Here is a 14018-nt window from a genome sequence, read left to right as displayed (position 1 = left end):
TTTGAAAAAAAAAAAAAAAAGACTGTACCTAGTCCAAGTCCATTAGTGTTAAATTACCAACAAAAGGTAGTCTTGAAGTGGTATCAACTGATTCATCACTGAGAAAACAATAATGTTATAGAAAAAAACAAAAACTGTTATTAATCTTTTTATCCCAAAATGTGGTGTTCAGAATTAAAACCAAAAGAGCAGAAAGACACCCAGCTTGCTCTTTGCCTTCCACATAGCCTGCCTGCCTTGCACAGTTAAGGCACTGAAGCAAACATTTTCAAAGTACCTGACAAAGAAAGGCTTTGCTACCTAGGACAAGTCAAAAAAGTGGCTCCAGTTTTGTAGGAAGATATCAACTGTTTCTAGAGAGAAAGCTGAGCTACAAAGATTTTAGATAGATTTTGCTGTGCCTATGAAGTATCTCTCATGAGCCATGGATCTGGGAAGGGATTTGACTACCTGTTACTTCCCTGGGAAGAGGCGAGGAAAAAAAAAAAAAAAAAGAAGAAGAAGAAGAAAGAAAAAGGAATGAACTAAAATTCGACCTAGGGAAATCTGCAGAAAGAATTTTCTCTTTCCTTCTGCGGCATGTGAGCTGCTAGTACAGCAAAATCAGCCTGAAGAAACATCCCATTTCCAAACACAGAGGTTGACTAAAGGAGTTTGTGTTACTGACAACCGTGGCAATAATAAAGTTGTTCAGGCAATGACCTGATATATTTGCTCATGTCTTGCGTAAATTAGGAGCTAAGGTAACTTCCAAAGCTCTCTCCTATCCATTCTATGTATCCCAAAAGAATACAGTGAAGGTTTACCTAGTGATACCCTGGCAGGAACGGCTCTTCTGTCAATCCAGAATGAAACCCAAGACAACATCACCATCAGCATGGCTGGGAAATAGGATTGAAGCACAAAAAAGAAAATATGTCTCCGGAGTGCAAAATTTATGAAAAGTCGATTGTACCAGCCTATTGAGAAAAAGGAGAGGAAGAAGATGGGGGAGAAAAGAAGAGAACTATGTTATTTGTAACCTCTGTTCACCAGTCCTCTCCTCCAGTGTTTCCACATCAGTAATGGTAAATACCTAAGAGATACTGCTAACACCCTGCTTTCATATAGTGCTTTACAGACTGCCCATCCATACCTCATTAATACACAGCTGCCTCGGCAGTGAGGCATCACGAGTATTGCATAATTTTAAGGTTAGGAAACTGAAAAAAAAGTAAATAGATTTCAAGTGAAACTGCTGGGAGGATACAGATAAAATATAATAGTCCAGTTCAGCTAGCTCAGTGAAGATGATACCCTTCCTCCCCTCAAAAGCAGCCTGCCGTCTCTCATGCTGCAAACGCCCAGGCACCAAGCCGCACTTTTCCTATGGTCAGACCATTTTGCCTGCCCAGCATTGACTTTAGAGGTAAGGGTGCCATCTAGTGACTTTTGGGGCAGGCTCTGGATGTGCAGCAAAGCACGTGTGCTACACTTTGTGCAAGGAAGACAGTTTACACTGAGGTGAAAAGAAGGCAAAATAGCTGTCTGTGCAGAATCTGCCTTTTCTATACAACTGCAGCCAGAAATAAGCCTGTGTCTGAACAGTCATGCCATCACAAAGAGACACTTTATAAAAAGGACTATCTCAGCAGTGACCCCGTTTAATATTACACATGCTCTAAGTGATTTCAGCCATGCTGAAGGGTTTTGTCTTTAGAAATGATTGTTGACAGTGACATTGTTGCTCCTTTGGAGGCCAGGGAACTCCAAAAGCCTAAATGCCGTACATGTGTAGTTCACTGAGATTCACAGGAAAAGCTATGCACAACCTAAAATGCAGAAGTCTGCTCTGTGAGCAGCATTTTTTGTCCATTTTTTTCATCTGAGACTCTTCAGGAGGAGATGGCTGCCCCTAGAGTTATGCTGATAGTTCCCTACTGTTCCTTTGGTGGGGAGGAGATGTTACATGTAACCACTTTCTTCCAACAAGAAGCAAAACAAAAAGAAAAGGAGAAAGTGTAAGCTCCTGTCTGACACAGGGCCTCAAAGCCAAAGAAAAGTGTATGCCTACAAACATCAGTGATCTAGTTAACAGATAAGGCACATGCATGTATTCCGAGGTACCTCCCAGTGGTCACCGGTGACTTAAAAAAGCCTACTCTGCCATCTTTACCCTGCTGCGTTAGCTTGTTTTCAAAACATCTCCACGTTACTGTTAAGCAGTTACTTTTTGCAAAATCAAAGGTGCTGTGAAGGTGCTGTAAAGGTACAGAACTTGTATGAGGTTGCAGTGTTGTGCACAAGGCTGTATTTGCTTGCATTAGTGTTTTTGGATGAGAATAGCACGGGTAAAGAAGCCACCTGGGTTCCCAGAATGCAGTTTCAACACAGTGATAGCAATTTGGTGGAAACCATCCCAGTCTCCTTCTTGCAACAAGGACAAGTTTGACGTAGCTCTCTGCAAGGCAGTGTTACAATAGCAAGGTATCACCCTTTCTCTTCTCACATGACAGTGGCTCTTGAAAGCTGGAGCTCTGTTCTTAGCTCAGACACAGGCAAGAGATAAGGCTGAAGAAACTGATCAAGCTGTGAATTCCTCACTGCTTAGGCTGCAGTATCATTTAAACTGGAATTTCTGCATTAAATATCAGCCATTAAAATGAGAGCCCTGCAAACTTCAATCCCTCTTACTCTTTTTAAAGAAAATGAAGATATTCTGTATCTAAAATAAAGTAAATAAATCTATTTGCAGCTTTCCTATATATCTTCAAGTTTTTTTTGTTGTTGTTTTGTTTTGTTTTGTTTTCCAAGTTGTTATGCATTTCATCCCACTGTATGGAATCTTGTCCATTTCTATTTCATTAATCTGCCTGCATATAAAAGGGGAATATTCCCATTGAAATGAACTGTCTCAAACTAGAAAGTACAGTAGCAAGCATTCTATTTGAACTGGTTAAGAAAAGTATGTTTAGTTACTTACATAGAGACATAATGCAAAATTTATAATTGCATGCACAAATAAAGAGAAAATAAAAACCACTTTGCATGAAATCAAACCCATAATAAACTCCTAGGGCCTTGTGCAGTTTGCCAAAAGGTGTAGTTCAAGATGTATAGTGAGGAATAAAAACCTGTCTGGCACAGATATCTGCATGTAAACAATGTAGAACAGACATACAGGGATTATTATTTATTTTTTTTCTGCAACTTTATGTATAAACATGGAACATTAAGCAAACCATGAATTAGACCTTAATAGCTTATAAACACTCTCATGAAGAATCTTTAAAGTCAGTATATTTTTAATGACACTTTCCAGCTCCCAAAAACGAGATTTTAGACAACAAAATATGTTGAGTGTTCCTTCTGTTTGCTTTCTAGTACTTGACCCTTTAGGGTTTGTATTTTCAATATTTTTTCTATATAACCAGGACCCAAATATTCCTGTAAACCTGATACTCCAGAGACTTTCAGAAGAGGCCCACAATTTTGCAAGAGCTCACAACAACATATATTTAGTTGTTCTGCATTTCTTTAAGGTTCCTTTTGTCGGGTTACAAGTATTATCATGGCCTCTTCTAATACGGAGCAAGTGTTACACTGGTAATGTAAAGAGAACTTAAGGCTGAGGTTAACAGATCAGTGTGACTGACAGACCTCTCAGAGGTCTGTTATTGCTAATTAATTAGCAATTAATTTGAAGGTGAAAGACAGTCTGCCTGGCTATGTCCCATGCTTCTCTTCTAATGACAGGGGCTTACTATACCAGTACTGCTGTAAAATGCAAGTCCACTGGAAGCACTGAATTCTTCAATGAAAAACTGGGAGAGGGAGATGTGTTCATCTGTGCTCAGGGACTGATTTCCATGTTTCCAGTATAACATCAGATCATCTTCATTATATGCATCTGTGAGAAAGTAAAAACTAAATCACCTTCTCTGCTGGAATAAAGCTTCTGTTTTCTTTTCTTAGCAATAGAATAACAGTCCAACAATTTGGAAAACCCCAAGGAAACCTATTTTTTTTAATATCAATTTGCCAGTTAGTTGACATAGAAAAATTGCAAAAAAACACATTGCACCTTTTTTCAGGTGGAGTCTTGTGCCATGTCAGCCATGTACCTGACAGAGGGGGAGCACAGGCATGCTCAGGGTCCCAAGGCAAACAGGGGTACAGCTCGGGAGCTGCTGTGCTGAGCAGATTGCCCGAGCAGTGGCAGTCTGTTCCCTTTTGTGGAGTCTGAACAACCAGCCAGCATCCCAGTTTTGCTCTTAATCCAAACAAAATAAATTCTGAGGTATCAAAGTTCTCTGCAAGAGACAATTACCTTTACTACAGACCACAGAGTCAGGGCTGAGAAAACAGACATTTCACTGTAACACAAGCATTCCTTTTCATTTTTCTATGAGGTCAAATCTTGACATTTTATTTTACTTTTAACTTGCATTTTTCCTCAGACAAAGCATGATTTTTGACAAGGAAAAAATTTTGGATTGAGACCTTGGAACATCAACCCAGTTAAAACAAAGTGGGGCACATGGTTGTTTTTCTGTCTTCCCAAAGTGTACTGAGTTACAGAAATATCCCAAACTGGATACAAAGCAGTTTAATATGTACAGGTCAAAGAGTTCATGGCCCACACCAAAACAGGTGAAAAAGGTGTTATGAAGAAGATGAAGTGCTGGTAATAATGCACATGTGAGGAGCAGTCATGAATTAAACTTACAGCTTTCCAGTTCTAACGAACAGTTCTGAGTGTCCAGAGGAAACCTACTGAAATCCATGAAACACATAGCAGAAACTGTTATTCTGCAGGAAGGAACAGAAAACCAGAAAGTAAATGAAAAATTTCACACTTTCTCTGGGCTGTGCAAACATCTGATTGAAATCCCCGACCAACCTGCTGGTTAGAATCCAAATGAATTACTTTTTCTGCTGTTATGGACACTTCTAAAATTGCCTCAAGGTAGTGATAGAAAACTAAGCCAGTGAGAGAACACATTTTTAAACATAAATAGTCTTTCTTATTAAGTACATTACACTCAATTTATAAACTTTTTACTGGCCTGATCCTTGATTAGCCTTTCACACATTTTGCTTTGAATGGTTACACTTGCCAAGATTAAAAAGCAAAGTTCACATTTCTTGACTGAGTTTCTGATAGACTGAAGTAGGTAATATTAAAGAGTAGAGTAAATATTCCAAGTGCTGTATTCCCTGTTAGCATGGCTATAATATTTAATTGCATAAAAAGATAAGCTGCAATTTCTGAAAGCCTATTCTGCTCTTCAACAACATACAAATGCCTAATACCCTAAAAAGCTTAAGGAAACCTAGACAATGAATTTCACTTGCTTTTTCACTAATATTTAGAAGACAAATGACCCCTAGCATTTTAACCGAATAACACAATAAACAAACAAACAGGAAGGCTAGAAGCAGCAATTGAAATGTAGTAAAAACTTCCAAATTTTCCTTTCTTGTCAAAGCTTGTATATCATTTGATGTCTTTGGGATTTCATTTTTCCCCAAATTGAATCCTACAGGAACTTTACTGATACTGGATTCAATGGATATATATGTGATCTTTGGAAACTTGTGATCAGCAATCACATTGTAGCTAAGCTTTTACAAATGTAAGATTTTACAGGGTTGAAATGAGATGGTAAGAGTGATACATCTTTAAAAAGATGCATAAGACCTCCAGCTATGGATGTTATTTCTATCTTTTAACTGTTGACTACAGGATCAGGGGAACACCAAGAAAATGTGGAGAAAAAAATAGACTATTTTAGCACCAAATCTGGATTTTTATTCCATTTTGCTTCAGTAAAGTCCTGGATGCTGGGTACTGAAGAAAAACTGTGGAATATTCAGATTTCTTGCACATAAGGATTTGGAATATAATCTACCCATCGCATGTAAATCTGGCAATACAAAAAGAGGGTTTAATGAGCATCCGGTTCTTTAGGAACATATAGATTAACAGCACTCAGGCTAGAAACACACTGTATGACCTTAATCATTTCAAAACCTTGGTTCACCAGCCCTTAGGTCACCCCCTTCCCTTCTTCTTAGTTTGTTAAGACATGACAGAGAAAGGAAGGAAGAGGACAGGACCTGCTCTTCATGCTTATGCACAGGATAAAATCCACGAGGTTTAGCAGGAACTTTGGGGTTTTGCTCTTCACTGGCATAGGAAGGTGAGACTGCATGAAGGCTCACCTGTCAGAGAAAGGAGTCACCCAGAACCCACCAACAGATAATGCAGGGCTAGGGGAAGGTAACTCTGGGAGCAGGGAGAAGAGGACAAGATGTAAAAGTAGGGCACTAGCTTGCAAATGGGATGTAGGACGCAAGGCAGGGTCTCCCATCTCAGGAGTAATACCTCTCATATTGAGAGCTACTGCTGTAAGCCTTGGTGTATTTCCTCTGATCCCTCTCTCTTGTGAAGCACAGAAGTGAATATAACAATAAAATGCATAGTTTACCTCATGGTGTTTTGCTGGTCAGTGTGATTCTTGAACATAAAAGCCTAACGCTATTCTAAGGTGGTGTACAGCAATTGCTGTGAGGCTTTCTGCATGCCGTATGAGAAGGCAGATGAATTCATTTACTTGTTAGAACAATTATTACATGACCAAAAACTCAAGTGCTTGCATAAATCTTCCAGCTCTCCAGATCAGATGAAATATCACATCTGTGCACAGGGCTAATTAGTAAGAAACTGGAGAATGCACAGGCTCCAGGGCCTCTGCCCAAGGGGGAAAATTCTTCCATTAAAACTGTTTCTGCCGCATCATCCAAATCTGCTTGATAAAGAAAAGCAATACTGTATAGGTAGAAGGGAGGCATGTTTAATGACATTGCTATTCCAGTTCTGGAACTGCTGTTTTGCTTTCCAGTTCTTTGTAGTCACACAGTGTGCCTGTTAAACACTGCTGGCATCAGCACTGATTATCTGCAGCTCTCTGTGCCTACCTGCAGCTCTGATTTATATCAGCGCTATGTTTACAGGTATCCCAGGGTGAAAATAGCTGAGACAATTTTAAAAGACTCAGGGGAAAAAAATGTTCTGTACTAATAATTTAGGGCTTTACTGCACTCAACAGTAAAACTACTGCAATATTGCTAAAACCACTGGCAATGGACTAACACTTGAAAAACTTCAGTGGTATTCACAACAGATGGAAAAAGTGCCATCATCCTGTGATGGGGAACAGTATGTGAATGACAGATGTTATTTTTATGTTATCGATCCTAAATTTATTTTCCCACTGGTACACTGCAAATTTCCAGTTGTCAGTTGTTCCCAGTACTTGACACCAGAGGATTAATGCCAGTTCAGCATCAGAATCCTAACTTCAAGTATTTCCAGTAGTTTCTCATTATACAGACTATTGCTCCACAACTGCATCATGTATTTCCTTATAAAAACGGTATTGTTCTTACCGTAGACTGAAGAGTACGTTGCCATCAGGGTACACTCGGAGCATGACATTTTCCACAGTTGTATCATGGATGAAAGATCTTTTGGAGTGTACAAAAAACACATCGGGTACCCAGATCTTTTTTATCAGTCTTCCATCAAAAGTCATGCTTTTGTTTTTGGTACTACGAAATGAAAGTCTCTCATCCTTCCAGTAATGTCTGAGATACAAAGTCATTGTGAAGTCCTTTGTTTAATTAAAAATAAAAGAAGACAATCCATGTTTTATTCATGCACAACAGAAAACAGTACAAAGTAATCAACTCATGTAAAGGATCAGTTTCTGCTATAAACATCATGTGGAGGATCCTCAATTAAAGTGGCAATCAAATGCCACTCAGTGAGATGAAATACACATCGGAGCTACCTCTGAGATACCTGCTGCTTGCCTGGTCCCTGGTGTCTGAGTCTGGGGTTTGTTCATATGTGATTTATACTCAGATAAGACTCTTACAGAGCTCAGGGGTCTGCTGGATTGGATCATCAACAAAGTGAAAAAGAAACTCTACAACCAACCTAAGGTGAAGGGAGAGGGTTTTCCTGTGGAAATTTTCACAAGTTATTCCCACAACAGACTACAGATCCTTTACAATTCCTTTACAGTTCCTTTAGGTCAGTTTGTAAAATCCATTCATCTGTACATTTTGTACAAAGATCAGTCAGGATTTTTAGATTAGTAAATTTTATGAATGAAATGAATCTTATAGAAACATTATGGTGAATTTTATAAGAGTAAACAATTAAATTCTACAAGAATTACAATATTTTTAATATGAAATATTGTCATAAATATCTTACATAGAATAACATGGCTATATAACGTGGCATATAACAAATACAGTTGTGGAAAGAGATGGAGAGGAAGCTGGAAATCCATTCTGAGCTTCTGCACAGAATATCTGCTCTGGGCTCACCTAACTAGCTTTTGCATTACTCATCTTGTTAGAACAAATACTTCTGAAAATAATCTCCTTTAACGTGATTTTATGCCTGCGTGAAACCCACTGATTTGGGTAGGTTTGCACAGCAATGCAGAGGTTCGTACTGACAGAACCCACAGCAAGGTCAACACTCATGGTGAGCTACACTTGGTGTGAATGGATACCACAAATGAGATCTCTTTGCCAAGTTAATGTGCCCTGCTATTCTAGGACTGAGCAACTTGGCACCAATGTCTGAGTGGCACTATTAGTGACAATTTTGTCTAAGGAATGAGCAGCCTGCATTCCACTGCTACATGTCCTTGATTGTAGTGAGGGTGTCTCCTTCCTAAGACCATTCCTGGAGCTGATTTTTGTATTTCCATTTGTTATGACCACAGCTCCATCATGTCAGAAATGATGAGGAATATTCAGACCTGCATAAAGAAAGGAAACAAAAGACATTAAACCTCATATTCAAAAGTGCAGAGCACTAAGAGCTTACATGGAAGCCCATGGGACTCACTGAATGGTTGACATTTTCAAATCGGAGTGCTCTCCGCTCTGTTCTGTTCCTCTGGCTCAGGGAGAAATTCAGCGTGTGCTCGTACATAACACTAATTTAAATGAGGATGACTTGCATGCTTTACGGCAAGGCTGTGCTAAGTGTTTGCTTTCTTTAACTGTATTGTTCTATATCATCCATCTGGATGTTTCTAGGACCTTGCGTTTTGGCTGAAATTCTTTATTTCAGTTTTACTAACCAACTTACCATGTCAACTTCAGATATGCTGTCAATGCTTTCTACCTGCACATCAATGCCCACAGGTATTGGAGACCCTTCAAAGCAACAGAATGAAAGAGCGATGAACATAAATTTGTATTTTTAAAAGGAAGACTGTATATTAACAAATGCAGAGTACACTCCATACCATCATTTGCTATGGTCTGTCCACCATAGTACACTGAATGAGAAAGTCCATGGCAATACAGTAAAACCCAGTGCTAAAGAGTTGTAGAAATAAATACAAAATCTTAAGTGATCTCTGAAGCCAGACTAGTTGTTGGTGGCATTGCAGTTTAGATAGCAGTGGCAGCTTCCTTGCAGTACCAAAGCCAATTAACTGCTTGGTGTACTATTTAGAACTGTCGTAGGGAGAAGCTGTCGTAGGGAGAAACTTATCACTCTCAACTCTTATTAAAAAAATATTATGCCTCCTGATTATCTTTAGTTGCTTAACTATTTAAATTTTAGCATACAAATTTGTGAAAATGGATTTCTTTCTGACTACCTTATAAGGGAAAAGCTGTACACACACTAAGTCACTAAGTATGTGCCATGATGGAGTGTTGTGTGTGCAATGTATAATAATTTATAAATATAATAAATAGGAATTTATTTTCAAGTACAATACACACCAAATGGCACTTGGTGGATTTTTTTTAAATACTATCCCACTATTTCATGCCACTGAAAAAGGCTGTAAATTTATGACATAATGTGATCTGAATGAACATATCATAAAACCATATTTGCATTTTTGTTATAAAGTGATTAGAATCAATTAGAATTACAGCAAAATATAAAATTATTTATAGTCTCTTCAGTACACAATATCTAGAATTAAAAACCTAGGTCTATACTGCTTATGTACCTGTGTAATTTTCAGCAAGCAGGTCATTCCACTTAAGTAATTGACTAAGCATTTCCTTACAGAAGAAGGAGAGGACAGAGATTTGTGCATACACACACACTGAAGAATATTCTCCATTTGGAATTAAAATCATAACTATTGTACTTGGAATTCCAATTACATTTGTAAAAAATAAGCATTTAAAATACTTTAAGAGTAAATTTTTAAAAATAATGCAGTACAAAACGTGGGTACAAAGAATTCTGAACAGCAGGAGATAGCATTCTTTAACTCGTCTTTCTCTCTTTCTTGTGCTTTCCTTACATTAGAGTAAAATAGTCCAGAAATATCAGTCTCCTGATAACCAGCTACACAATACTGTGTCTCTTTTTGGAATTATCCTTTAAATAGCAGCCCTCGAGGATTACACAGCTGCCTCCAGTTCTTACCACTGGAGATCTTGAACTATTTTAAAGGTATTTTAAAATCTGGCTCTGTAATCTCTAGATTTGACTTGTATTTTTAATGGAGGTTTTGACCCTGCATAGAACAGATGAGGATGTGCACAGAAAAACAAGGTAAACCACGACCAGAGTTAGCAGGGGATACAAAAGCGTGTCTGCACTCACAAGAGCTGTGCTGCATGGCTCAGAAATCACCTCTGCCACTGAGAGAAATGTGTGGCTCAGTCCATCAGCCAGAGAATCAAAGCTCAAAAACAAATTCAGTCAATTAGTGTGTTAGTAAAACTCTGAACAGTACTTGGGGAAAATACTGCTTCTTTTGGAGACTAAAGGCAGCAGGAGACATCTACCTGAGAGGCCGATGCACAAGAGTATCAACGTATATATCCAACCAGGCTCCTTCACACAAACTGATAAAAATATTTTACGCCTCTCCTAAACCAGGTTTGACCACTTCTCATCTTTATTTTGCCCATGCAGTCCCAAGCACACTACATAAATAGTTTACTTATGCTAAATACTGATTTGCACTGAATATAGCTACAAAAATGCCAGCTTGTAGTCGGAGTGGTCATCCTTTCAGTATTCCACTGAGATCTAAACTATGGTGGAAGCTAAAGACAGGTTTAGTCTAAGTGGAAGTCATAGCAGGATTTATACATGATGTGAACATCATTCACAAGTGGTATTTGCACATCATTTGAATGCAAACACTGCGGAAAGATGAGGTGTTGTTTTTCAAGCTCCTCATTTGCATGGTGAAATAGGATAAGCCCACATTGCAGAGCTGATACCTGAGTTAGCTGTGGGCCAGCTGGGGTATGTCAGGGAGCAGGCTGGCTGTAGAAGCACAGTGCTCCAGCCTAGGAGCATAGTCGCTACAAAGCTGACTAGTATGCCAACAGCATGAAATATGGCCTCATTGTTCTTGGGTCCCTTTAAACTCCGTTCATTGTAACAGGTACTTCCTGGAGTTCTAATCTGGATGTAGCTTCAGCGTTAGAAATGCCAGTTGTTTACCAGGGAAGCTTGGAGGGAGGGACTGACAGGCAGAGGAACTGCATATTATCTAAGCCTACTCACCAATAAGCTTCAACTTCTTGATATTGTAGGTGTCTCCAAACTCTTATCCTAGCACTGTGGCAGCTGCAAGTGGCAGGACATACTGGAAGTGCTCATATCTGAGCATACACTTGATCTTAACAGGTATTACTAAAATTTGGGGTTGATATGCATGACTGGAATGTTTTTATCAGTGGGTTTAGTCCTATTTGAGTAGAATTACATTGGTGAAGGGGGAGGAGAGGGGAGCTGCTCTCCACAGTAAAAAAAAAAAAAATAATAAAGGCTTTTACCAGTTTCTGAGTCAAGTACAAGTCTAAAGCAAATAAAGTTAACTGTCTTCCTTCAGCATTCTTCAAGCAGGCAGAGAAGGACCCAGAAATCATACCACAGAACAGGATGACTGGCTTTCTAAGTGAACACATACCATGCATAGCAGGGAAAAGTATTTTTTCTGAATGACAGCTCTTCAAAGTGTGGTAGTCCTAACGCTTTCTTGGGCTTTGCAAAAACTGTAGACAATTTCCTGGCCCAAACAATCGCTACTCAAATGTGGACACCATTTCAGTCAATAATTCACCTTATCTGGGCAGATATAAAGAAACTGGTCTTAGAACTAGAAACTAGTAGCAGCTTAAGTACAGATGATTATGTTGGTTACACTTGCACAAGCTGAAGTGCCTGTTACACATAAATACATGGAGAGGTACTTCATTCTTTGAAAGGACAGCTTGCACTAAGTTGAGAACTGTTATAAAACCAAATCAGTGAGGACAGTGAAAAACATAAAAGAGATCAAAAGCTATGGCCAGCAGAATTACAGTGGGTGTTTCTAAAGTTAATTAAATAAATAGGTAACAATTGCAATGAAATTTGTTCCTGATGAGGTAGAAATGCTAGAACTGTAAAACATAATCCTTAGAAAGAGATTCCTGTTCTCTGTATGGGAAATAGCCCAAGAGTGTACTCATACTGATTAAGGAGAAAACACTGTTGAGCTTAGCATTCATTACAGACAATTATTAAACCATGTCCCCCAAACCCAGCTCTGACCTTATATCCTTATATTGACAGATCATAGCAGCTACAAGTATTTTCATCCCATTCTGCCCCTACTTCAGATGATAAAGACACTAAACATTATGTATATAATATATATATATGCTGTCCTGTTCTCTTCAGAGTACTGTTCGCTTTTCCAACCTGAAGCATTTTTATATTTCTGCCACTAACACTGCCGCCCCTGTAGAAATCATATTGGCCCTACTCTCATCCAGGTCTTCTTAGCTTTGTAGTTTTCTTGGAACATTTCTTTCTGGGATTATAAAAAAAAAAAAAAAAAAAAAATTCCACTAGAAACAGTAATAATAAGCTATTGTGAACAGGTTGCTGAAAACTGAAAATTGTCTATCCCTTGGGTTTATTATACCAAGATTGTTTTTTTAAAAAACAGCATTTCAATAAGCATCCTAAAACGGCCAGAAAATGAGTCATTTTTCTACTCCTATGTGTGCACCACAGCTTTCCCTTTAATGTACTGAGATTTTCAATCTCTGGCTGACCATCAGGCAATGACATCAAATTCACTTTGAAAAAAAGTAACCAGAGAAAAGCTGTGTTTTTTATTTCCCAGCTTGACAAAACTGGGGATGGCAGAGAGGATTTTGTTATTAAATTGAGCAGCTTCAGTTGCTGCTGGAGCACTGCTACAAATCATTATTTTAGAGGGATTAGTGATTTTCACAATGGAGGTTCCACAGATTTTCAAGATAATTACTCCTCAGGAGAAAAAATAGAATTGTTTTCAGAGGGATTTATCTTCACACAAGCCATTGCTGTTCTCTTTTATTTTAAAGGTTTAAACACAGCAAAAGAATTCCTTGATGAGCATGGAATTTTTTAATAAATAGCAGGAAAGACAGAGCCTACAATATCATTTTTTAAAGAGCTATTACATAAAAAAGGATATTTTTTAGCATTCTAGGATCAATTTCTGCCGTAATAACTGGCTTAATGAATTATATAATTGTTTGTTTGTTTTTTGTAGTAGTAGTAGTCAAACCTTTAAACACACAGCAGATTGCACCTGCAATTTCCTAAGATAGACATTGAATTTAGAAAGATCAGTCGCTGATTTTTCACAGTTAGCTTTGTAACAGGGTATGCTGAGAAAAAATCTAGGTCTACAGAAGGCTCCCAGTAAAACACAGAGGGACTGGGGGAGGATTAAGATCCATACAAATGCTTTTTTCTAAAAAAGGCTTGTAGGCTTGTAGAGGAAGAGAACCAAAGAGACAGAAGTGCAAACAAACCGCAGGTAAATTAAGCTGCGTGGATACATTTACTTTCCCCTGGCAACGAAGTAAAACAGGAGCACTATTGGCAATTACTCGTTACTCTTTTGTTTCTTTCTTATTCACATGGGAAATGAAGGGGGACTGGTATCAGCCATAGCCAGCTCTTGGAA

General features: G+C 38.4%; 1 protein-coding gene across 18 annotated transcripts in view; it reads right to left on the bottom strand.

The window, feature by feature from the left end:
- Positions 1–14018, bottom strand: part of GABRR3 (gamma-aminobutyric acid type A receptor subunit rho3) — a 36236-nt gene that overhangs the window by 3794 nt on the left and 18424 nt on the right. For 16 of the 18 annotated variants that reach the window (XM_067001853.1, XM_067001902.1, XM_048071616.2 and 13 more), the window contains 5 exons: positions 9164–9231; positions 7435–7658; positions 4709–4791; positions 3749–3889; positions 807–959 (listed from right to left, as the gene is read on the bottom strand). In XM_067001853.1, coding sequence (XP_066857954.1) covers positions 807–959; positions 3749–3889; positions 4709–4791; positions 7435–7658; positions 9164–9231 — 669 coding nt within the window. Of the gene's footprint in view, positions 1–806; positions 960–3748; positions 3890–4708; positions 4792–7434; positions 7659–9163; positions 9232–11978; positions 12107–14018 lie in introns of those variants that run through there. The other 2 variants (XM_048071632.2, XM_067001913.1) reach the window with 2 other exon arrangements.

The sequence above is a fragment of the Anser cygnoides genome, chromosome 1 (genome assembly GCF_040182565.1).
Source record: "Anser cygnoides isolate HZ-2024a breed goose chromosome 1, Taihu_goose_T2T_genome, whole genome shotgun sequence".
NCBI lineage: Eukaryota > Metazoa > Chordata > Aves > Anseriformes > Anatidae > Anser > Anser cygnoides.
This window is presented reverse-complemented; position numbering and strand designations above follow the sequence as displayed.